Here is a 27004-nt window from a genome sequence, read left to right on the forward strand (position 1 = left end):
AATATAATCAAACTACCAAGAGGTAGCTGGCTAACCACCATAGGGAATGTTGCCATATTAGGGGTTCAGTGTTAAGTTTTCAGTGTGGAAGTCTATGTTGCCAAGCCCACTTATAACCTCCATCCCTGCAGCCATGGCCACTTTGTTCACAGGCTGTTATGGTTTGGATATGAGGTGTACCCCAAAGGCTCACATGTGAGATGCAAAAAGGATTAGAGGAGAAATGATTGGGTTTCATGAACCTTGACCTAATCAATGAATTAATCCCTGATGGGATTAACTGAGTGGTAACTGGAGGCAGGATGGGCACGGCTGGAGTAAGAGGTTAATTGGGGGTGTGGCTAAGAGGTATATGTTTATATCTGGCAAGTGGAGTCTCTCTCTGCTTCCTGATGGTGTGAGTTGCTTTCCTCTGCCACACTTTTCCACCATCATGTTCAGTTTCACCTCAGTCCCTGAGGAATGGAGCCGGCTGTCTATGGACTGAGACCTCTGAAACTGTGAGCCCTAAAATAAACTTTTCTTCCTTTAAAACTGTTCTGGTCAGATCATTTATTCACAGCATCGAAACAGCTGACTAAAACACAGGCCCTCATAAAGAATGATAAAATTATGGCATTTACAGGCAAATGGATGAAACTGGAGAATATCATGCTAAGTGAGATAAGCCAATCTCAAAAAACCAAAGGAAGAATGATATCGCTAATAAGTGGATGATGACACATAATGGGGGGTGGGAGGGGTTAGTGTTGGGGTTGGAGTTGGGTTTAGGGAGGGGGGCAGGAATGGAGGAAGGAAGGACTGTATAGAGGGAGGGGGGGTGGGAGGGGTGGGGGAGAAGGGAAAAAATGGCAGAATGAATCAAACAACATTACCCTATGTAAATTTATGATTACACAAATGGTATGCCTTTACGCCATGTACAGGCAGAGAAACAACATGTATACCATTTGTTTACAATAAAAAAAAATCATCTAACTGGGTGAAAGAATAGCCTAAAATATTCTTTCTCATTAAGTAGCTATTAATAAAATGTTGATAGTATCTGAAAAAAAAAACACAGGCCCTTTAGGTGATGTGATGACAGTGGCTGGGAGAAGAGGCTAATTAGTATTCACAGGGTGGGTCATCCTAGCCACGTGATTTATTAAAGTCCTCTTCTGCTGAAACCACCCTTTGATAAGCATTTGCCTGGGACACAGATATATTTGCTTATTTTTGTCTACTTCATGAGGTCTACCCACAATATCCTTTTTTTTTTTTTGTCGCTACTAGGGATTGAGGGCAGGGTTTGGTGCATGCTAGGCAAGCGTGCTACCACTGAGCTACATCCCCAGCATCCCCCTGGACCCTTTTAAAATCTGAAACAGGGTCTCAATAAATTGCCTAGTCTGGCCTCAAACTTGCAATCCTCCTGCCTCAGACTTCCAAGTTGCTGGGATTACAAGAGAACATCACTGCACCCAGCCTCCCAAATTTCTTTTTCACCAATTTTCCAACCATGTTCTTTTCAAGTCCCTGACCATCTGGCCAAACCACTGGCTATAGTTCATTAATCTATACAAAATGCACATCTGGCTATTTCTCCTTCTAAGCAAAGGGCATCACCAGGTATACTACCCATTGGGATGTCCCTTCACCACTATCCTTCAAGGATGTCCCAGGAAGGGGCTGCTTTCTGTCTCCATGAATTTGTTTATTTGGGGCATTTCATATAGAAATAGATTTATACAGTATGTATAAATCTTTTAAATCTTTTAAGACTAGCTTATTTGCTTAATGTTTTCAAAGTTCATGTCATTGAAGATACCAATACTTACTTTTTATGGCTGAAAAATATCCCTCTGCAGTCATATATCGTATTATGTTTATCCATTCACCAGCTGATAGTCATTTGGGTCGCTCCCACATTTTAACTATTCTGAATAACTCTGCTAAGAACACTTATTGTACCAGTTTTGTGGGAACATATGTTTTCAATTTTCTTGATTCTATGCCTAGGAGTGTAAGAACCCAGACGATTCTGATGGGTTGCTCTAGCTAAGAATCACGGCTTTCAAAACACTAATAGGGCACTGCTGCTATCACAGCCAGGCTGGAAGCTCCAGCCAGACAGGTCCCTCCATGAGCATAGTAGAGGGTTTAAGGGAATTAAAGGAATCCCCATTTTGGGGAGGCCCCAGGTGTGTCTGGGTATGGAGTGTTTAGAGACCAAGGGCATTGTCCAACAAACCTGATGGACGCATCGCAAGATATCTGAGTGTGGGGAAAGAAGTTGCCACCTCTCCAGGCAGCATGCAGAGGGTAAAGGAAGGAACCATTTTGCAGCTGTGGTGCAGGGGCCAGCAACTGAGAAAGCCGATTCCTGGCAAACCTGAGTTTGGCCCAAAAGACAGGCCCAGTAAACACATGCTGCATGACACAGAGAGTGCTTAAGTGACCAGAAGAAAACCAAAGGTGGAGTGAGGTTTACACAAGGGACAAAGGTTGGGGAAACCCATTGGGTTCTACCTGTCTCCTCTAATTTGACTGCTTGCAGGACGGACTGAGAGAGACTCACATGGCCAGGAACTTAGAAGGGTGGGGCAGGAGAAATTGGAGACTAGAAAACATGGGGTCTGCAGGTGATGTAGGGGACTTAGAATTGCTCCCCCACCACACGAGTGGAACCCAAGGGAGCCCTGGAGTAAGGTCCTCCAGCATGGACCAATAAACAGTGGGTCCTGGAGGTAGGCTGATTTATAATCTCCAGACCAATTAGCATTCAGTGAAGAGCCTGGAGTCCACCTAAGCCTAAACCCTGCCTCCAGGAATTCCCCTGATGGGATTACCTCTCTTGCTCCAGAAATCCACAGGGTGGAGAATCACACTCCAGAAGAACCCACCTAAAATTTCTGAGAAGAGAAGCTGAGAATACTTTGAACTCCAACAAAAAGAATTCTTTAACTTTTCATCAAGATTTTTTTTCTTTATTCTTTTTTACTGTTTAATTGTGACCTTAATGGTACATGGACATTTATACAGTTTCCTTTTTTTTTTCTTTTTTTGTCTCCTTCTTCTCATCACTAGCATTTTTGAAGCCATTTATTTTACATGGATTGGTTTTTTGTGAACCAGGATGTTTGATTAGTATGTTTTAGTCTTGTTTTGTATTCTATTATTTGTATTTTTAATTTTTTTATTTAAATTTTTGCTTTATATGTTTTTTCTACCTGTTTCCCTTGATTCTCTTTTCTTCTACTAACAGCCAATCTCTATTGTTTCTTCTTTCACTTTTCCTTTCATCTTTTACTTCTGTCTTCTCTCCTCCTTCTCTCCCTCATAATCATCACATCTTATATCACTTCTGTTTTCTCCCTGTCCACCATTTAAAAATATAAACCCTTTTGCAAACTTGCTGTTTTTATTATAGGCATAACTGATCATATCATTTGTTTGTTGTGGTAATTAACATTGTAGATGTCACAGCAGAACTATTTGGTTTAATGATGTAAATTGTTTGCACTGGTTGTTATTATTTGTCTCCCACTAAACAGTGAGGTACTGGAAACCTTCAGGGACACTATAAGTCCACAGGGTAGAAACTCTGCTGCCTCAGATTTTATACTCTTAGATGGGCAGACACACAAACCACATAAAAAAGCAAGGAAACAAATCGCCCCAAGCAAACCAAGATACTGCAATAACAGAATCCATCAACATCACAGTGGAAGAAATTTCAAAGAAGGAGTTTAGAATGTACATAATTAAACTGATCTGTGAAGTAAAGGATGATGTCAGAGAGCAAATATAGGTAGCAAAAGATCACTTCAATAAAGAGAGATTCTGGGAAAAAAAAAAGAAATAACAGAAATCATTGAAATGAAGGAAACAATAAACCAAATTAAAAATTCAACAGGAAGCATCACCAACAGACTAGACCACTTGGAAGACTAAACCTCAGGCAATGAAGACAAAATATATAATCTTAAAAATAGAGTTGATCATGGAGAGAAGATGTTAAGAAAACATGAACAGAACTTCCAAGAAAAATGGGATAACATGAAAAGATCAAATTTAAGATTTATCAGGATAGATGAAGGCAGGGTAACAGAAACCAAAGGAATCTTTTCATTGAAAAAATATCAGAAAATTTCTCAAATCTAAAGAATAAAATGGAAAATCAAATACGAGAGGCTTACAGGACTCCAAATGTGCAAAATTACAACAGACTTAAGTCAAGGCACATTATAATGAAAATGCTAAGCATACAGAAAAAGGATAAAATTTTAAAGACTGCAAGAGAAAAATATCAGATTACATATAGGGGGAAACCAATTCAGATCTCAGCTGGTTTCTCAACCCAGACCCTCAAAGCTAAGAGGTCCTGGAATAACATATACCAAGCTCTGAAAGAAAATGGATGACAAGCAAGAATCCTATATCCAGCAAATTTAAGCTTCAGATTTGAAGATGAAATAAAAATCTTCCATGATAAACAAAAATTAAAAGAATTCGCAACCAGAAAGCCTGTAGTTCAGAACATTCTCAACAAAATATTACGTGAACATGAGATGAAAAAAAAAAAAAAAGTGAAAATCAGTGAAGGGAAGAACTACACTAAAGGACAGTCAATCAAAGGAGATATTGATTCAAATTAAAAACTAGAAATAAACCAAAATGATCAGGAACACAAATCATATCTCAATGATAACCTTGAACATTAATGGTCTAAACTCATCAATCAAAGGACAGACTGGCAGACTGGATTTAAAAACAAGACCCAACAATATGCTGTCTCCAAGAGACTCACCTCATAAGCAAAGATATCCACAGAATGAAGGTGAAGGGATGTGAAAAAATATATCACTCACATGGATTGTGTAAACAAGCGGGGTTTTTAATCTTTTAAAACAGACCAAGTTATGTAAGCTATATAATTGTAATTATACAATTGTAATATTACCTTACTACATTTTTAGCATCTTTAGGGTTGTTTTGATAGCTCCCTTTCCATTGATATATTTTCTTGTTTTCTTGATTAGACTTGTTAATATTTCTCAACTTTTAGCTATATTATTTCTTTACTGCTTCACACATTTCTGCTCCTACTCTTATTTTTTCCTTCCTACTATCTAATTTGAAAATAATCTGATTGTTAATCTGGCCTCTTTCTGATACAAATACTTTAAGTTATAAATGTTCATCTGAGGTGCTCAATTGGTAGAGTGCTTGCCTTGCATGTACAAGGCCCTGGGTTCAATCCCTAGCACCACAAAAAAAAAAAAAAAGTGTTCATCTGAGTACTATTTCATCCCAGAGATTCTGCTATTTTAAACTTTTATTATCACTTAGTTCAAAGCACTTTTTATTTATGTTCCTTGTGCTTTATTCTTTGCTCTGTGAGGTATTTATAAGTATGTCATTTAATTTTGAAGTAGTTGAGATATGGGGGTGGGGTTTTATATATCTTAAGGTAATTGATTTCTAATGTAATACATCATGCAGGAAACAGTATGCATGATTTCAAGTTTTTAAAATTTCTCAAAGCTTATTTTATGAGAGAATGTAATCTATCCTTATTAATTTTCTACTTGCCATTTTTGTGTACAGTTTTCTACAAATAACAAGTAGGTCAGGTGGCTGATAATGTTGTTAAGCCTTCTATAACATTACTCCTTCCAGCAAAGTGAGGGGGCTTAAAAATCTCCAAGTATGATTATGGATTTACCTTTCTAGTTTTACTCATTTTTACTTCATGTATTTTGAAATTTTGTTATTAGGTACATACATTTAGGATTGTTATACTTTCTTAAACAAGTTACCCTATTATGGTTATGAAATGTTCCCCTTTAGCTCTGAAAATACTTTTTCTTGAAATTTATATTAATAGTTCTACTTCAGATTTCTCATGCTTATTTTCCCCATCTTTTGCTTTTACCCTATTTGGTATATTGATTCTTAAAGAATCAATATAGAGAGAGCATATAGTTATTGCTTGCTTTTTACACATGTTGAACATTTATACCTTTTAATTACAATATCTAGTTCATTTATATTTAAATTAATTATAGATATTGTTAAAAAAAAACACCTCACATGAAGGTTAGAGGGAAAAAAAATCACTGTAACATGTATTTTAAGCTTCAATCATCTCACTTTCTATAAGAGCTGATGCTGAAACATGTTGTTTAAAAGAAAAGCCTAATGAAGTTTGTTGAAGACACAGTTCTTATTAGTCTACAAAGTATCCTTCTTTCTGAAAACAGAAACATTGTTCTCTGGTCTCAGTGTAGGGAACTCATTTCTCTTAGCCTTGACACAAGTAAAATCTTAATGAATTGTGACTTTCTTCATTGGACTACTAGAATCTTTAGCAAGCATATTTGATTTTTTTTTTTTTTTTTTTTTTTTGGTACCAGGAACTGAACCCAGGGGCACTTAACCACTGAGCCACATTGCAGCCACCCACCCTTCTACGTATGTGTGTTTTACTTAGAGATAGAGTCTCACTGAGTTGCTTAGGGTCTTACTAAGTTGCTGAGGCTGGCTTTGAACTCACAATCTTCCTGTCTCAGCCTCCAGGGCTGCTGAGATTACAGGTATGTGCCATAATGCCTGGCCAGACTTCATTTATATACATATATAAAGTATGTATGTGTGTATACACACACACACTTACTTCTCTCCTGGTTTCATTACCTTCTTGTCTTTATTTCCATATTGCTTTGTTTTCACTTTAATGTAATAAATATTTGACAATGTTCTACTGTTTATAACTTTGTAAATAATTTCTATAATAAGGCAGGTTACAAAGCAAACTGATGCCATCACATTCACTAGGCTCAGACGACCAATTTGAAAAGGATGGTAAATCTTAAGTTTTTGTATGTGTCTGTATATAAGTGTATACATAAAGAGAGGCAGGGAGCTGTTACTTATGAATAGACTGTGATTACATTATAGAGTCAACCCACATATAAGCTAGTGATAATTAAGTTCTTTGTAATACACATATCATAAATTATACAAGTATTTGGCATTTATTAGATGACCAATTTACCTTTGACTGATATTTGAAATTCCTGATGCTACAGTCAGAGAACTCAGCAGAAAGCTGATCTGGATAATCTTCAAAGAGATTTTTAATCACTTGATTATAAATGTGCCATAATGCCTGGCCAGACTTCTTTTATATACATATAATACATGCCTGGCATGTCTGGCCAGGCATTATGGCACATTTATAACCAAGTGATTAAAACAGTCAGATGGAAAATTTTGTTTAAAATATCAGGAACAGAAAAATGCAGGTTTTTTTTTTTTGCAATTTGATTTATTCACCTCAGTTTGAATCTTATAATGTTTGGTGATATTTACATTTTTACAACAAGAATATTTTTTAATTAAATCACATAATTTTAATAGGGACAAAGTTTAATTTAGGGAAAGTTATGCTGTGTACCAGATGGATGTTGGTAGACTTTTTGTAGCTAGGAAGAACCAAAGGACAAAAGAAAAAAACAGCATTGCAATTGTGGTGCCAGGAAGTTGGAAGGAAAGAAGGATAATATGCCCACCATTTAATTAAATACTCTACTTGTCTCTTCCTTTCCTAAGGAGGACCTGGAATAATATTCTTTTGTATTGGGTTTAGTGGGTTTGGGGGGCAATGAGCCAAGTAGTAGAGTCCATTTGGCAGCATTAGTCATTGATGGGAAAAAAAGAAAGCCTGTTCTATTGATACATTATCATAAAAGTCATTAAATTTAAAAATTAAATTGAAAAATGAGTTTATGAGTTTATTCAGCAAGATATACAATCAAGTGATTCTTGAAACTTGTAAGGAAAATATTAATTTCACATCAGTTCTATTATATCCATATATAGTTCTATCTTAATAACACAAAGTTAAAAACATATAGATCAGTAGGGTGAAATTTATTTTGATTAATAATACGTCTATTGAAAAATGCAGTTTTCAATGACATTAACTGCCACGGCTGCCTAAGGCATGTTGAATATAATATCTCTATGTGATTTTATTTACATTGATTTCCTTAATAAATAGATGAAATCAATTGCAAAATAACTTAATATTATAAATATTTCCCTTACAGATAACTTTAAAGAATACATTAAAGTCAGTTACACTGGTGCACATCTATGATTCAGAAGGCTAGGCAGGAGGACTGCAAGTTTGAGGTCAGTCTCAGCAACTTAATGAGACCCTGTCTCAAAATAAAAGGACTTAGAAAGTAGTTCAGTGGTAAAGTACCCCTGGGTTCAATTTCAGTACCCTGCCCCCAAAAGGAATACATTAGACTTTAATTTCTCTTTTGTCAATTTATCCTACATAAAGATATGTTAGAAAAATAAAACACACAGGGCTGGGGAGATAGCTCAGCTGGTAGAGTGCTTGCCTTGCAAGCACAAGGCCCTGAGTTCGATCCCCAGTACTGCAAACAAAACAAAACAAAACAAAACATACAGATGCATGTAGAAAAATATTCATTGCTATACTGTTTAAAAAAAGTAATCAAGTTATAGTACATACACAAAATGGGACATCTTATAATCATTAAAAAGAAAGTGATATATACGTAAGATCAAATTCTGTGAAGTGAAAAATGTACAGAATAATATAAATGGTAGGATCCCATCTGCAAAATAAATATAAACATACACACAAATAAATCTAAACTTATTTATCCTTCTGTCTGCTAGTACATGCTAGTACTTCTTTAAGAACAAATATGAAATTGCAACAATAAAGACATTTAGGAGTGAAACTGGGAATTAGGAGGAGAAGGACATTTAGTCTTATGTCTTTATGTTTAAACATTTACCAGATGGGCCTTTTATTGAAAATAAAAATGAAAAATAAAGAACAACAAAAATATGATATTGGAATTGATTTCTATTTGCATTTCTACTCAATGAATCTTCTATTATAATAAAGCTAGAGAAAAGAATGTCTAAGTGATACGATGAGCACAAAGACCTACCTTCTGTGTATCAATATCTTGTCTCATGATTCCCATTTCTTTATTGATCTTTTCTTTATGTTTGTCACATTCACTTATTTGAGTTATTACTTTATTAAGTTCAGTTTCTTTTTGCTATAAAAAAGGAAAAACTTTTAAGTGCATGAAATGAAAATATAACTAAATTAATAATTTTAAGTTTTAAATTACCTTCTTATAGTCATCTTTTCCATCTTGAATATAATTCTCAATGTCTTTCACATAACCATGGATATTTTTAATCTTCTCTTTGATATCATTCAGCTGTGGAAAAGTATTAAATTTATTCTGGATGGGATCAGGACACTTAATAGGACAGCACAGTGAAACAATGGCTTGGAAGTTAGGAACCTTCAGTTCCAGCTTCCCCAGATAAAAACTTTATGATCTCATATAAGTCCCTTTATTACCAATGGGAATGGATTCAACAGTCTCAATTCTTAACTTCTATATTAGATCAAGAAGCAAAACACTTTAAATTTTATTTCTTATTCTAACAAGAATCTCTAATATCAAAATTATCTGTGGATTTAACACAATGGTACAGCACCTGCCTAACATGTACAAAGCCCTGGGTTCAATCCCTAGTACCTCCCCTCTCCCAACAAATATACTTACATATAATGAATCTAAAAATACTATTAATCTTATCAAGCTATTTAATTTCACATGAAAAGACAGTGCTGTAAATGTGAGTTTAATAAAGATATTTTATAAGTAAATACATGAATGAAATCTTACTTTATCCTGTGCTATTTTGTTGCTTGTATGTTTTTTATTGATTAATTCTTCTTTTTCCTGCTGGAACTTTTCCAATGTTGTTTCCAAAGGATTTATCTGCTCTTTAGCATCCTAAAAACAAAAAACAAAAAACAGAAAGTCTTATATAACATTCCATTATTTTATTCTGTGTCAGACTTAACAGTTTTTTTAAAAAATTTTTTTAGTTGTCAATGGACCTTTATTTTTATTTATTTATATGTGATGCTGAGGATTGAACCCAGTGCCTCACACATATTAGGCAAGGGCTCTTCCACTGAGTCACAACCCCAGTCCTAGACTTTACAGTTTTAATAAATGCCCTTTTTATGTTCTAGGTTTTAAAGTCAACTAACTCATTTGCTCTGTTAGGAAGTTACCACTATTTTCATCCTTTTATTTCAGGCACAGAGAAAAATGTGTCCAGAGTCACAACAGTAAATGATGTAGCCAAGATTCTAATTCAATCTAGCTACAGAGTTTACTCTTTTAACCACTATGCAAGATTGCCTCAGTCACTGACTTGATAGTTGGTTCAGGCCATATGCTCCCAATTGTATTATCATGTGGCTTTAGGTACGCATTTTCAGGAGTTTCACAGGGGCCTATGTCAGTTCTGTGTGTTCTAAGAACAGGAAAGCTCATTTGGTTCAATATTCTCTTATAGGTGGGACTATGATGGCAAAACCACTTTTGTCCTTAAGCTTAGTCTGCTAAGCAATTATTGTACAATAATAAAAGTATATTCATATTGGTGTGTCCACACCTAAAGGAAGAGGGTTTTCAAGTAATAAACTATTTTACTAATCATAAGTTCCCATTATTTATCTTTGTAACATCTCTACAACATATCTGTATGATAATTACTGTTCAAAAAAATGACCCCCGAGCACCTTATGATCCTGAAATATCTACTGAATCTATAAAGACAGATATAATTATTTAGGATTACTTCACTAGGTATATTTTCTCATACTGGAAAGTGGTATGGTTTGGTGGGAAGTCAAATGTTTTCAATGTAAGAAGACATCTGAAAATCAGTGCTGCCTATTAGGTGCATGAACTTGGGCAACTCATGGGACATTTGTAAATCCATTTCTTTTTCTAAAAAAGGACTTAATCATCTGTCTCAATAGTATTGCTGAAACACTAAATGTTTTAATGTCAAAGTGATTTATAAATAGTAAAAAAAATACAATTCTGTAATATTAGACTTGGTAATTAAGGTACATCATTAAAAGTTGTACATGATAGGACATTTTTTGTTTTTATTGTTATGTTTTTACCAAATGATTAGTCCCCCTCCCAAGGCAAGCATGAATAAACTTAGGTTAAATGAAGCACGTGACATCAGTCTCTTAGAATTTGTTTTACTACATACTATCTGTATCTTTGGCTATCCTGTTTAAAGAAAAAGGACAAATGAAAAAACATGGCCTAGGGCTGGGGATACAGCTCAGTTTGTAGAGTGCTTGCCTGTCAAGCATAAGGCCCTGGGTTCAATCCCCAGCACTGCAAATAAATAAATAAAAGGTCAGCAAAAAAAAAAGAAAGAAAGAGTAAAGTAATACTACTTTATATTATATTCTAAGCCTCTGATAATCTGTGATCCTAAATTATTTAAGAACTAAAGAAACATTTATAGTAATTAGTGATAAAAGGATTCAGTAATTTATTCAGTGCTTCCTGAATGACTATGTATAATTATGAAAACTGCTGGGAGCAGTGGCACATGCCTGTAATCCTAGCAACCTGGGAGGCTAAGGTAGGAGGACTGTAAAGTTCAAGGCCAGTCTTAGCATCTAAGCGAGGCCCTATGCAACATACTGAGACCCTGTCTCAAAATAAAAAATAAAAAAGGCTGGGGATGTAGCTCAGTGGTTAAATGCCCCTGGGTTAAATTCTAGGACTAAAAAAATAAAATAAAATAATAATAATAATAATAATAATAATAAAAGAGAAGACGACGACAACTTCAGTTGATGTTTCTAAAACTGTTCATAAATTTAGTTAGTTAAGTCTTAGGTTTGATTAATCTATATTAGCCTTGGCAAATGCATTCCAGTACATGTGGCAAATCAGTGCCTGTTACATTGTATTAGTAAGGATTCAGAGACCACATCTAGAATCAAATGGAAACAATGCTCTGATGGATAAGAGACTACCATGGACCTAGCATCCACAGTTAACACAAACATCCCACACAAGGAACCCTTATGTATATTAATCCAACCCACTACCCGACCACTTCCAATAACATAAAGTTCACTGTTTAACCAAGCAGTTGGTTCTTTCTTACCACAGTCAGACTCCTCTTTCCAGAAATCTTTACTTATTTGGACAAATTCTATCACTCAGGAACCACAAAATTATAACATTTTCATTTGATTCTCATAGCAACTATAGTTCTGGCCATTATACCAATAAACATGATTTCATATATTTGAACTAATTTTAAAAACAAACATGTAAGAACTGTCATACCTTTATCTCTCTACATAACGACTGAACTTCGGTGGATAATTCTACACTCTGCTCCTCTAGTTGCTGGCGACGCTGCAAGTTAGTGGATATCTGAAGTTTCTCTGATTTAAGTTCATTTGTTGTACTTTTTAAGTGTTGAATTTGTTCCTGCTGGTCCTGTATAAGTTTACGATTCAATTCAATCTTGCTGGAAACTACATGAAAACATATTGACATGGTGATTAATGAAAGGGTACACAAATATTATTAGCAGCATCCTTTCAGCTTTTATAGTTTTATGGACTCCACCAAGGCTGAATTTCTGTGGGCTCCTCTGACTGCAATGAAAGTATAAAAAGAAAGTATAAAAAGAACCCCTCCAGTTCCCAAAACTGCTTGCTGTCCTCTCCTGACTACTTACAGGTAAAGCTCCCAGGGCAGACATGACCGAGAGGAGTACAGTTCATCTGACACTCTTACCTTCCCCAAATCTGTTGTGCAAAGCAAGGAAACAAAGAAGCAATGCTTTCGAAAAAAAGAGAATGGATATATACTGTGGGCTGGAAGGAAGAAAGTTCTTTGTCCATATAACAAGTATAAAATTTACCATAAAAGCACATGCTGGCAACATTGAAATCTTTATGGATGAGGAAGCAGACTATATTACCTGTATCTAATTTATGTTGTTTTTCTTGTTTCTCCTGGTTTACTTGTTGAACAGTTCGATCCAAGTCTATTCCTTGTAGTTTAGCTGCTTGCTGTGCAATTTTTCTTTCAACATCTTTAAGTTCCATCTTAAGAAATGAACAGTTATTTCCTCTAAGGAATTAATTGTGTTATATTTCAAAAGTTTTAAAGCAGAGTTTATCAGGATAAAAGTGAAATTAATTTTTAGCAATTCAAATGATGTAGACAAAAGGAAGTTTACTAAAAATGAAAACCAGAATTATGTCTAAATTTCTATAATCTATGAATAAAAAATTTAAAACTCAAGAATGTAAATGAATCAGCTATTTCCTGAGGCTACCTGGAATTCTAAACACAATACATACCTGAAAACTAGATACCATTTTTAACACTTTCACATTTCACATTCATGTCACTAAGAAACAAGTTTTATTCTGCCTTACACTACAATAAACTTACCTGGAACCTCTCCATAATTGTAACATCTGTCAGACATACTTTAGCACTATCTTCTTCAGGAATTATTGTACCTAAGAGTGTTTCCTGTTCTTCTATGTCATTCTTTAGGCGTTGTATGTCTCTATTGACATTCTGTAGTTTGTTTCTTAATTCTGGAATTTCCTTCTCCTTCAAATCAATTATGCTTTGCCTTAACAGAAAACAAACAATTAGAGCAATCTACCTGAAATTTTCTCATAGTTAGACTGAGGTTATGCATTTTTGGCAAGAGTACCATAAAAATGACACTGCTCCTTTCCTGAGCATCATATCTGTGGCTACACAATGTCACTACATCTTTATTAGTGGTGATATCACTATTATTCACTTGGCTAAGGTGGTTATCAGTCAGGTTTCTTCACTGTAAAATTATTATATTTCTCTTTGTATTTAAAAAAATCTTAGGATAGACATGTTGAGAATATGTAACTATCCTGCTTCTGAAACTTCTACCCACTGATTTTAGTATCCATTGCTACCAATACCAATCTTGCTTGCAATAATTATTACTATGGTTGCCTGCCAAACAGAGAGATCCTACAAATTAACTGACCATACTCATTAAAAGTGTCAAGGTTAGCTCGGTGCAGTGAAACACACTTGAAATCCCAGCGGCTCAGGAATTTGAGGCAAGTGGATCACAAGTTGAAAGTTAGCCTCAGCAACTAAGTGAGGCCCTAAGCAGCTTAGTGAGACATTGTCTCAAAATAAGTAAGAAGGGTCAGGGAAGTGGCTCAATGGTCAAGTGCCCCTGGGTTCAAGTCCTGGTACAAAATAAAAAAAAAAAAAAGGTATCAAGGTCATGAAAGACAAAGAAGGAGATGAACTATTATAGACTGCTGAAGCCTGAGAAAAAATTACAACTAGATACAATATGGGATCCTGGGTTGGAACCTGAAACAAATAAAGAAGAATAACAGAAAAATTGCTGAAATTCAAATAAGATTTATAATTTAGTAGCATTATAGTCCTGATTTTAAAACTGTTGTGGTTATACAAATTTTTAATATCAGGAGAAGCTGGGGTTCATGTGAATTCTCCATACCATTTTACAATTTTTCTGTAAGTAGAAAATTATTTCAAAATAAAAATTTGAAAAAATTATAGAGGAAGGATAGAAGCCAGCCATTCAGCCAAACGATACAAAGGTTAAACGTATAAAAACTGTCAACCTTTTTATTGTTACTAACTAATGAATTGCTGCCACTAAGACAGGTACTGGCTCCATATTTTTGTTAACACCTCTGAAGCAATAAAACTTGTATTACAGCTTTTTTTAAAAAATCAAGTTTATTTCAGAAAAATTCCAAATTCTTATTTAAAATTAAATTAGTATAGTGCTAAAGTGGTATAATAAATTAATTGCTAATAGGAATCTTAATAAAGAAAAAGAAAACCCAGAAACTCAAGGGTTGGCTCTTCCACACTGTAATCATATAATGGTTAAAAAATAGTGCATGCTATGATATGATCAAGAAATGCCAACCTGAACTCATCTGTGGCAACAGACCTTTATTTTAACATCACAGAAATATGAAGTATTCTTATTTCATATATAAGTAAGTATGAAGGTATGTAGATTATGAGTAATTAATTCCATGCTTATGTTACCTACAGAATATTGTTGTCACAGACCTGTTGGTCTTTAGTTATATACTTTGTACCTGAAAAGTAACATAACTAGAGAGCTTAATGATGGTCAAGCATTCACAAAACTAGGGGTGTCTTTGTGAAAAACTATAGGTGTACATTTTTTACATTTCCATACACACACACACAAAACCCTTCATCAATGAGGTGCAGGTTTTAGTGCCCCAATCCTCCCCTGCTGGTACTGGTGATGGAACTCAGGAGCATTCTACCACTGAGCTACAGTATATACCCAGTCCTTTTAATGTTTTAAAATTTTGAGACAGGGTCTTGCTAAGTTCCCCAGGCTAGCCTTGAACTTGTGATCCTCCTATCTCATCTTCCTGAGTCACTGGGATTACAGTTAAGTCCTACTATGCCCTGGTGGGTACGTTCTTTTTTGATAATAGATATAAGATGCTAAAATAACTGTTCTGAGAAAAAGTAACTTCCCTGGAGAATGGGCTACTGAGATCTGTTAGGGGTTCTCTGAGGTTTTTATTTATTTTATGACATTTTATTATTTATTTTCAATATTTATTTTTCTCATGGGTCACAAGTTTTTTTTTATTATTTTTGACAAGTAATTATTATACATATTTATGAGATATGTGATGTTTTCATATAGGCATACAAAGTGAAATGATTAAATCTAACTAACATATTTATTTTTATGGTAAGACATTTAAAATGTATTCTTCTTGGTTTTTTTCTTTTTTTTTCCTTTTTCCCCAGAAACTCAATTCACCTATTTTTGACAGCTTTTCCTTTTAAAAGCATTGTACATAAAAGGGCTCACACAGGTACAGTAATGAAGGAAAATAATCTTTGGGAGAAATGGAAAATATCAGTTGATTTTTATTTAAATGAGGTTCTATAATAAATGAATCTGAATAAGTACTAGACGAAATGATAAACAGATGTATTTTCAGCTGAGATTTCATTCACAATGGCAGCCTCAAATTAACTGTTGGGCTTTAAATGAAAATATTATTTTCCCCAAAGAAGATAAGCATGATTTGGTCTCCTCCTACCTCCTCAAACTCATCTTTTACTACTTTTTCCTTTGGCCTTCAGGTTATGTCTGAGATTTTTTTATTTTTTATTTTTGGGGGGTGGGTACAAGGGATTAAACTCAGGGGAACTCGATCACTGAGCTACATCCCCAGCCCTATTTTGTATTTTATTTAAAGACAGGGTCTCACTGAGTTGCTTTTGCTAAGACTGGGTTTGAACTCGCAATCCTCCTGTCTCACCCTCCTGAGTCACTGGGATTACAGGCATGTGCAACTGTGGCAGCTCCTCTGAGATTTCATCCTGACTGAAATGTTCTTCCTTTGGGCAAATGTGTAGCTGACTCCCTCAGTTCTCTAAGGTGTCCAATTGAATGCTACCTTCATCAGCAGCTTCCCTCCCATCACCCTTTAGCCACTCCCTATTCCCTTATCCTACTGTACTTTTCTCCATGGCACTGATCATCACCAGAATACTGTAAATTTACTTATTTGTTTACTATCTGTCTTCTCCCTACTAGCATATAAACTCAGTGAGGGCAGAAACTTTGTCTACTCTGTTTACTGCTGCATTACCAGTACCACACAAGAGTATCCATTAAGAATGTATTGGCTGAATGAATACACAGTTCTCATGAAAGCACTGGCATCAAGGGCACAACCGGTGAAAAGACAAATGGTACCTGATAAATATAACCTTTCTTATTTCATTACTTCACCACCAATAATAATCCTCACGTTCCATGTTATTTCACCAATAAATAAATCTAAGTGACTATCACAAATAGACCTTGAAAATGTTGCTGACCCAAGAGGTGTATGAAAGCAGTGTCCTATACTACAACCAGAGCTGGAAGGAAACTTAATGGTCATCTAAGTCAACCCCCTCACTTTACATGGGGAAAATTAAGGTCCAGATGGGTTAAGTATCCCTAAGGTCATTCAGCAGAGCGAGAATTAGGAATCTGTTTCATAAAGTTAATTTCCCACTCTGGGAGAGAGGACTTCTTCTCTCATAGAAACTAATTTCATTACTCTCCAGGATGGCTTCCTGCTAGAGGCTGGTAAACACTCTGGGAGCCATCATTAGCTTGCTCTTCTGGTTTTCATGTTTTGGTATTTTTAATAGAAATGGTTTCACCATGTCTTCACTTAGAAGCCCTGCTAAAATCTTGGTCTACTGTTAAGTGTTTCTTCTGGACCTTTTCTAGCTTCAGCTTCTTCTTCTTCTTTTTTAAAATACTGGTTGATGGAAATTTATTTATTTATTTACATGCAGTGCTGAGAATTGAACTTAATGCCTCATGCATGTTAGGCAAGTGTTCTAACACTGAGTTCTACCAGCCCCAGCTTCTTAATGTGTGGTGACACAAATGGCACAAGGTGCTGCTATAGATCTAAGAATACTAGGTAGATTAAGGTCAGTCACAAATTCTTTGACTCTCCTCCCATTGAGAGGCAGAGTGTCTTCTGTGATTCAATTTTGGCAGGTTTGCTGATTACTCTGACCAACAAAAAAATGGCAGCAGAGCCACTGTGTTGGTTTCAGGCCCAGGCCTTGAGACTTGCAGCTTTTACTTCCTGTCTCTTAGAATACTTGCACTTGGGATACTTCCTTTGGTAAGTCAGCCATGTGAAGGCATCCTGTCTGACAGCTCCAGCTGAGCTCACAGCCAGCAGTCAGCATCACTGTAGTCATGAATGACCTGTCTTGAATGTCCAGCCCTGTTGAGCCTTGAGAGAACTATGGCCAATATCTGACTGCAGTCACCTGAAAGACTCCAGTGAGAAGCACTCAGTTGAGCCCAGGCACTTCACAAAAACCAAGAAAAATCATTAAAAAAAAAAAATCACTGCTGTGAGGCTCTAAGTTTTGAGGATGTTTGTTACATGTCAACAAGTAGAACAGCTCCTACAATTCTCCTTCACTCATCAAACATTTATCAAAGTTACAATATAATAAGGACCTGTGGAGACACAACAATGAATAAGACAAGCACCTTACTCTGAGAAGGGTCCTAAAACTTAACACTATGTTAATTTCTGCTACTAATTATATTCCACAGAACAAACAACTAACAACTTTACATTCCTCTATGTGTACTTTCTATAACTTCAAGCTTTATATTCTATTTGATCTTTTATAGATATTATTTTATTCTCTTTCCTTTTCGTTCTTGAACTATTGCTCTACCTCTTATCATATGTTCTCTGTGGTCTCATGAAACTTGGTGCTTACACTAGTTACCCACTGTTACATAATAAAATCCCCCCAAACTAGCAGCTTAAAACAAACACACATTATTTCTCAAAGTTATGAGGATCAGGAAATATGCTTTTGACATTGGGTCTTTCATAAAGACCAGCTGTCAGCAAGGGATACAGTTGTCTCAGGGCTTAATGCTACAAAACCTGCTTCCAAACTTACGTGTTCAAAGGTCTTAGATTCTTGCCACATGGGCCTCTCCACAGGAATGTTCACAACACGACCACTACCTTCTCCCAGAAGCGGGGTATAGGAGCCATAACACTTTAGGTAACCTAACCTTGGAAGGGACATACTATCATTTTTGTCCCATTTTATTGGTTACACAGATCAAACCTGCAATATCATGAAAGGAGACAACAAATGAATACCAGGAGGCAGAGTCCACTGGGGACCAACTTAGCAGCTGGCTGCCACAAAGAACATTGTCTTAGACCTTTCCTCCTTTTTCCTGAAATTCATCCTTGGTTTTCCTGGACAATATATTCTCCTGGTTTTTCTGCTTCCAGATATTTTCTCATCCTGAATCACTCAATTTCCCTAAAAATACACATTTCATTAAATCCCTTAAGATGGTTCTTTATAACTCATGAAACTGTTATAACTAGGCCTGATTTAATGTAGCCTTAACTTTCCAACTTATGAGAATCAATCCCTACGAATGATTTCTCAAATACCAAATAACACTTCAGTGGCAGCAGAAGTCCTACTGCTCTTCCTGTGCATACAGGGTTCTAATTTCCCTCTTCCCTTTCCTCCTTCTAACTGAGTCATACAGACTTCTCCAGGTTTTTACTATCATTCCTACTTCATTCTCAAAACACTTTATCTAATGGCTTCTCTCTTTTTAACTTGTGTATTTCTAAGCACATTATTAAGCCCAGCTTTCTAATACTGAGAATTTATCTCTTTTTAATTAGACTATTAGCTCCTTTTGGATCATGTCTTACTGGTCTCTGTGATCAGACTTGTACTCTATGTTCTGGGATATATCAGGGCAATCATTATATGTTTCCTGACTTGATTTTATTTATAAAAAGACAATCATCATCTAGCCAGGTGTGGCAATGCAAGCCTATAATCCCAGGACTCAGGAGGCTAAGGCAGGAGGATCAAAAGTTTGAGGGCAGTCCCAGAAACTTAGCAAGTCCCTGTTTCAAAAAATGAAAAATAAATAAAAAGGAACAGGGATGTAGTACAGTGGTAGAACACCCAGATTTCAATCCCCAATACCAAACCAAACAAAATAACAACAAAAACTACCATCTAAATTTCTTGTGCAACTGTTGGTAGGATTGTAAATTAGCAGTATGAAGGTTCCTCAAATGTCTAGGCATGGAACCACCATATAATCCAGCTATACCACTCCTTGGTATTTATCCTAAAGAATTAAAGTCATCGTACTACAGTGATACATATATATCCCTGTTTACAGCAGCTTAATTAACAATAGCCAAACTATGGAACCAGACTAAGTGTTCATCAACAGATGAATGAATAAAGAAAATGTGGTATATATATATATACAATGGAGTGTCATTCAGCCATAAATAAAAATGAAGTTATGTCATTTGCAGGAAAATGGACAGAAAAATACGCAAAATAAGCCAAACTCAGAAGGTCAAGGGTCATTTGTTTTCTCTCAAATATGGAAGCTAGAAAGGAAAAAGGAAAGAAAGATGGCATGGATGCCTCATTAAAGTCAAAGAAAGATCAGTAGCGGAAAGGGTCCAGTGGGTAGGAGGAGAGAAGGGAAGGGGGAAATGTTGGGGAGTGATATTGGTCAAATTACATTGTTATACTTTGTGCATTTATGCATATGTAACAAAAAATCCCATCGTACGTACAATTACAATGTACCAATGAAAATGTAGAAAGAGAAAAATGAATAAATTCCTTGGGTGAGGGAACACAACAACAGAAACAATCTGATTCATCCATTTTGAAGGGGGAAAGACAAAAAAAAGTTTAAAATTTGATTTTTTTTTTTTTGCGGTGCTGGGGATCGAACCCAGGGCCTTGTGCTTGCAAGGCAAGCACTCTGCCGACTGAGCTATCTCCCCAGTCCCTAAAATTTGATTTTTGAAAGTATTTTTCAGGACTTTAATTCTTTTGCTAGAGAAAGTGACTATCGACAGTTCTAAATCTATTAAAATGTATGCCTCAGGAATTATATACACACACACGTAAAGAGTATACCTAGTTTTAAAAACAAGCTTACCTTTAAACAAAATCACTGATTCTTCTATCATATAAATAACACAAGGTAAGGTATTACTGGTTCAGAATCCTGACTTTGATTTCTAATTTTTCAACACATCCTTACCAAGCACCTACCATATGCCAGGCACTGTGGCCAGGCCTTACAAGGCAACTGCTACCTGTACAGCAATGATAAATCCCTGTTCTCACCTCATGGGCACAAGTCCCAGCATTTCATCACGCCGCCTTTCTTTTTTCTTTAGCTCTGACTCTGTTGACTTGAGTTTATCTGGAGCAAGCCTCAGCTTAGACTGCAAATCACTGATGACCTCTTGTAATTCGGCTTCTGTTTGAAAAACTCTCTGACAGACAGGGCAACATGACTGGTTTTCATCTGTTAGCTGAGTAATGAACTGGGAGTAAACTGCTGTGGCTCCAGCAAGCATGGCTATTTTAAGAAAATAAATAAATTTCTGGTGAGAAAAATATCTACCTTCTTCTACAAATGTATGATTGTTCCTCTTGCTTTACAAACACATTATACATGTACAAGTTGTTTTTGAAACATACAAAAAGAATAACATTTATTGAGAGAGAGCTATGTGCCAGGCACTGCTCTCAGGACTTTACATTTATAATATCATTTATTACTTTTTTTTTTTTTTTTTTTTTTGTGGTGCTGGGGATCAAACCCAGGGCCCTGTGCTTATAAGGCAAGCACTTTACCAACTGAGCTATCTCCCCAGCCCCTCATTTATTACTCTTTAATACCCTTGGTGGTAGGTAGTTGCATCTTCATTTTATGGATAATGAATCTGACACTCAGGAAGGTAAGTCGTCCCAAGTCAGACAGTAAGCTATAGAGCCTTAACTAAAGTTCAAGCCATTTGACTACAAGATTTTAAAATTCCCATTCTTGGGGCTGGGGTTGTAGTTCAATGGTAGAGTGCTTGCCTAGCACATGTGAGGCATTGGGTTTGATTCTCAGCACAACATATATATAAAATAAAAATCCATCAACAACTAAAAAACATTTTTTAATCTCCCATTCTTAATAGTTACTTATCTATGAATAAAAATTCAGAAGTGTCAAAATGCCTTCATAATATAAAGTAGGTAACTTACCTCGCTGTTTTGAAGATTTTTCAATTTCCTCTTTAAGCCTATCTAAATCACTTTCAAAATCCTGACTACCACAAATATCAAACAGCTTGTCTTCATAACTGGACAACTGCTCTTCCTTTCTTCTTAGTTCACTATTTATATGATTTTTATTTTGCTCTGCTGAAGCTAGTTCTTTGCTAAAATAAAAACAAATGTGGATTATAAACATGAGAAAAATTTGATAAGGTAGAAGAAAAATTTTACCAACAAATCATTACAAGGTATGGTGTGATCATATACATTCCTCAAATAGTTTCCTTCTATCTACCTACCTACCTACCTATCTATCCATCCATCCATTCATCCTACCTACCTACCTACCTAATTTATTTAGGTGCTAGGGACTGAACCCAGGACCTGTAAGCATGTGCTCTACACTGGGTTACACCTCTAGCCCAAATAATTTTTTCATAAGTCATGGCAACAATTCACTTCTATGAACATTAGCTCCCCAGACACAGACTCACTTGCCAATCTTGTTCATTATCTGCTCCCAGAAAAATGTAAAAGGCATAATTCTGCCTGATTTTGGAGAGGGAGGGTCACAGTCTTAAATCCCAGGTTAAGAGTCTCAGCAAGCTGAAGACACTTTGTCTACCAGAAGGAATAAAGAAAAGAAAGCATCTCCTAGTTCCCTTGGGTTCCTTTAAAAATATTACCTCCCTACTTTCCTATAAAAGCCTTTCCTTTGTCCCCTCTCTTTGTTGTGGTCGTCTACCTAATTCCAATTGCTTCTATCTTTCATTCATCAAAGATTTTGCTTACTAGTATGATTTATCTTCACTTTAATTCTTAAATCATGGCCAACTTCAAGGTTCATACATATTGTGTTTTTTCATGCAGGTTATGATATACCAGCAAGTCATATAATCAACTTAATGCATTGTACTCAGCATATTCTTAAAAATGAAATAGAAAAGAACACAATATATTAGAGTAAATAGTATGTAGAAGTGTTATTTTGAGAATTTGCTTCAGATAAATGTGAGTGCACACACACTTCATCATATTACCCTTGTGAGTCAAGGTAAAAATGTGGAAAAAATAATTGATATAGATGATACTTTCACCATTTTAGGTTCCACTGAGCAGTTCTCATCAAAGTCACCAAAAATCTAAATGCCAAGAACATTCTTCTAACTATCTTGAAAAGCACCAAACACTGTTGCCCTCTCCTTGGAGGATTATCTTCTCACAGCACCCTAGATACCATTCCTGCTTGGCTCCCACCCTGGATCCCTTAGCTTGTCCCTGTTTTCTTCACTTGTTCCTCTTCCTCTACAGGAATCCTGGTGTTTCCCAGGAATCTAATGTAACCCCACAAAAATCTCTGTGAAATTTCTCACCTTCTTATCCAACCACCAGCTAAGACAACATCTAAGAAAAACAATCACTTTTAGAATGGCTTATTTACAGAAATGAACAGAGAATTTTAGAATTTTCTTTTTTTCCAGGTACTGGGGATTGAACTCAGGGGCATTCAACCACTGAGCCACATTCCCAGCCCTATTTTGTATTTTATTTAGAGACAGTTTCACTGAGTTGCTTAGCACCTCGATTTTGCTGAGGCTGGCTTTAAATTCATGATCCTCCTTGTCTCAGTCTCCCCAGCTGCTGAAATTACAGGAATGTGCCATGGAGCCTGGCAGAAGTTTAGAATTTTAATCCTCTTAGTTAGATCTACAAATTTTCAAGGGACTTGAGGCCCAAATCATCACCTGTTACTATTTACTTAACTTACAAAAAACAGGTCAATTAATGATATACTATCATTGCATAACAATAAATTATTTGAAAACAATAAAAAACAAAAGCATGAAAAGACATTTCTATTACAATGGTAATGTTCTAAAAACTTACTTCAATTTGGCAAGCCTGTCTCTGGTCTGATTAATTTCTTTTGATTTACTATGAAGCCAGTCTTCAAGCTGCTTTTTGTTGGGAAAATACCCCAACAATGAAGTTAGTTCTTCACTGTGCCTAGATTTTATTTTTCTGATTTGTTCATCTTTGTCAGCCTATAGGTCAAAACAAACAAACAAACAAAAACTTTTAAAAATCAAGTCTGTATTTCCATTTGATATCAAGAACAAAAATAACTAGATTGACTTAAAACTACAAAATTGCAAAAAGAAAATATAAAATTTCTTGAAGTCTTCAACTGGGGATAGGAGTGCTAAGACGTAACAGAAGAACAACAAATCTAATGTAAAAATTAAAAATTTCAGTATGTTAAAAGTTAATAGCATACATGTTTAGTTATATACTTCTGCATTATTAACTTTTTGTAATTAAAAATAAAACTTTTGCTGGGCTTCGTGGTGCATGCCTGTAATCCCAGTTACTCAGGAGGCCAAGGCAAGGAGGATCACTTGAGCCTGGGAGTTTGCAGCCCACCAGGGTAACATAGCAAGACCCTGTTTAAATAAACAAACTAAAACAACTTTTAAGCTTAACAGTTCACTTTACAGAGTGTTAAGCTCATTTAGAGGGTCTAAATAGAATGTCAATACCAAATCAACACTTCATAGTCTATCAGTTATGAATGCAAGATAAGCTATTTTAAATGCCAGACAGTATAATGAGAACAGAAAAAAAAAATCATACTTTGTCTTTGGTCAGCATCTCCATCTGGGTACGGGTTGTTGTATGATGATTTAACTGCTCCATCTCCTGGTCCAATTTACGTAAGGTCCTGTCTAGGTCTACTTTCTCATTTTGAAGGCTTATTACTTCTGATTTTAGGGTCTCTACATTGCAATTTTTCTCAGCCTTGCTTAGCTCACGTTCCTAATCAATAATTCAAACAAATGCACAAATTCATATATTTTGGTTTTTTTAAGTATATATTTTTAGTTGTTGATGGTCTTTTATTTAGTTTATTTACACGCAGTGCTAAGAATCAAACCCAGTATCTCACACATGCTAGGCGAGAGCTCTACCACTGAGCCACAACCCCAGCCCCAAGTTCATATATTTTTTATCAGAATTAAAATAATGTATCAGAATTAAAAGTGTATAGGAAATTACTCCTGAGAATAGCCAAAGTATTACTGTTTGCTAGTATCCAAAAAGAAAAAAAATATAAGGCTGTATATATCTTAGGGAAAAATCTCATTAGGGTTACCATATTAGGTTATAATGGTAAAGAATTAGTAAATAAACCTATAAGGGTCAAACAGAAAGGAAAAATGAGAATTAGAGCAAAATTAGGAGAAATATATCTAAGTATTTAGATTAATGACTCTTCAGTCAACAATTAAGTGCCATGTAAATATCATCTGGCATGTAGAAACTACAAAAAGAGTGTGATGTAGTTCCCGACTAATCTTTCCTTACCCCAACAAAAGAATATTGTGATATGTGCCAAAAATGATAAAAATACACGGTATGATAGTGAGTTAAGGAGAAAAAAATGTTTAAATTATCAAAATGGGATTTCAAAAAGGATTTACAAACTTTGGGGATGAAAATGTGAAGGAAGGGGACAGGTTAGAAACAAGAAAGAATATTTGGACTTAGAATGGCTAAGAAACTTTTTTCATCACAGAAAAAAGTGATAACAAGGTAAAAAACTTGTAAAATTGCAGTGTGTGGAAACTAGAAGAAAAATACTTGCTTTTTTACTTAGGTAAGTATTTTTTAACCAAGATGTTCATAACAATTACCTAGTTTTGTTGTTTGGAACATGCATTCCCATGCCTCTCTCTCAAAATTAAGTTGATTTGGAAGGTTTGAAGCTTTAAGAACACAGGGATCTTTAACAAGCTCCCTAGGTAATTCTAATTTTCAACCCACTAGGTTCCAGAACCAAAGAGCTGGGTGATCAAGATATTCCAATAAGTTTGTTTTATATGTCAGCAAAGGCTGACATTTTTATTAAAGTGCCATAATCTTAAACAAAGATTAGATAAAATGCCTCAGAATACGAGATCTAAATGTCTTGCACTTGAGATTATTAGATTACTGAATATCTTACAGCTTTTTTGAGTTCCTGGTCCAGTTCAAGAATCCTGTCAGATGATCCTTCCAACTGCTGTAATTCATACTTCACATTTTTCAGCTCATTTTGTTTCTTACTTAGGATTTCTGATTTTAGCTCAATTATTCTTCCCAGTCCAGTCTTCTTATCCCTTATCTCATCTATCTGCTTTTGTTTCAGAGTTTCTTTTTCTGCAAAGTCATTCTAAATACATACATGAAGAATGTGCGTTAATATTTTCATAAAACAAAAAACTATTTTACAAAAGTAACATATGTACACTGAAGAAAATAAAGTGTTTTAAAAAATATAAAAAGCATCACCCAGAAATAGTAATAATTAATTATAAACATTCTTCAGAAATTAGCCTTAAAAGAGATTTTATTTAAAAGCAAATAAAAAAATAGGTCTACATTTTATTCATATTTTTATCCTTATAAATTTTTAAAAATTTGCTTCTATAAAGGCTTTTTTCTACTTCATAGCAGATTCTAATTTAACACTAAAAATATTCCAAAATAGGGTTCATCCAAAAATTAAACAATTCAAGTAGTAAATCTGATACAAAAGAAAAAAGCAAACACTATATTTCAAAATATTACCATTAGTTGGTTGGTAGTTTCTGCCTCCCTTTCTTGTCTTTCCCTTGCCAGTTTGTGAAAATTTTTAATCTGTCTTTCACTGAATGGTCCACGCTCAAAGCCATCCAATTCTAGCTGTGTTGCCAAAGACTGAATTAATGAGTCTCTAGCTTGGATATGTTCTTGATGGCGATCTGCTTGTAGTTGTAGACGACCTTAAAAAAAAAAAAAAAAAAAATCAATAATTCTTCTCTTCAGCTGATTTTTTAAAAAATAACACAACATGAGCCAGGCACAGTGGTACACACCTGTAATCCCAGCCTCTTGGGAGGGTGAGGCAAGATGATCACAAGTTTGAGGCCAACATGAGCAACTTAGCAAAACGCTTTCTCAAAATAAAAATAAAAAGGGCAGGGGATGTAGTTCAGTGGTACAGTGCTCGCCTAGCACACGTGAGTTCCTGGATTCAATCCCCAGTACCACGAAAAAAAAAACCATATACATATGTATTCAAACCAGGGATTGAATCCAGCGATGTTAAACTACTGAGCCACATCCCTGGTCCTTTTTATATTTCATTTAGAGACAGTGTCTCACTAAGTTGCTGAGGCTGGCTTTGAATTCACAATCCTCCCGCCTCAGTCTCCTAAGTGCCCACTATTTCTTAATTTTGACATTTTAAAAATGTTATATTATATAAGTGAAACCATACTATATATAACATTTTGAGATTGGCTTTTTTCCACTCAGTATAA

The 27004-nt window shown here is 35.3% G+C and overlaps 1 protein-coding gene across 2 annotated transcripts in view; it reads right to left on the reverse strand.

Annotated features, from left to right (window-relative positions):
• The window catches only part of Rad50 (RAD50 double strand break repair protein), an 89981-nt gene that overhangs the window by 38154 nt on the left and 24823 nt on the right, over positions 1-27004 (reverse strand). For both annotated transcript variants that reach the window (XM_047555270.1, XM_047555271.1), the window contains exons 8-19: positions 26271-26464; positions 25666-25872; positions 24294-24476; positions 23547-23704; positions 21648-21823; positions 20733-20970; positions 13374-13563; positions 12895-13021; positions 12249-12442; positions 9747-9857; positions 9177-9269; positions 8988-9101 (exon numbers count right to left, since the gene is read on the reverse strand). In XM_047555270.1, the coding sequence (XP_047411226.1) occupies positions 8988-9101; positions 9177-9269; positions 9747-9857; positions 12249-12442; positions 12895-13021; positions 13374-13563; positions 20733-20970; positions 21648-21823; positions 23547-23704; positions 24294-24476; positions 25666-25872; positions 26271-26464 (1985 nt within the window). The remainder of the gene's footprint in view (positions 1-8987; positions 9102-9176; positions 9270-9746; positions 9858-12248; positions 12443-12894; positions 13022-13373; positions 13564-20732; positions 20971-21647; positions 21824-23546; positions 23705-24293; positions 24477-25665; positions 25873-26270; positions 26465-27004) is intronic.

The sequence above is a fragment of the Sciurus carolinensis genome, chromosome 6 (genome assembly GCF_902686445.1).
Source record: "Sciurus carolinensis chromosome 6, mSciCar1.2, whole genome shotgun sequence".
Taxonomy (NCBI): Eukaryota; Metazoa; Chordata; class Mammalia; order Rodentia; family Sciuridae; genus Sciurus; species Sciurus carolinensis.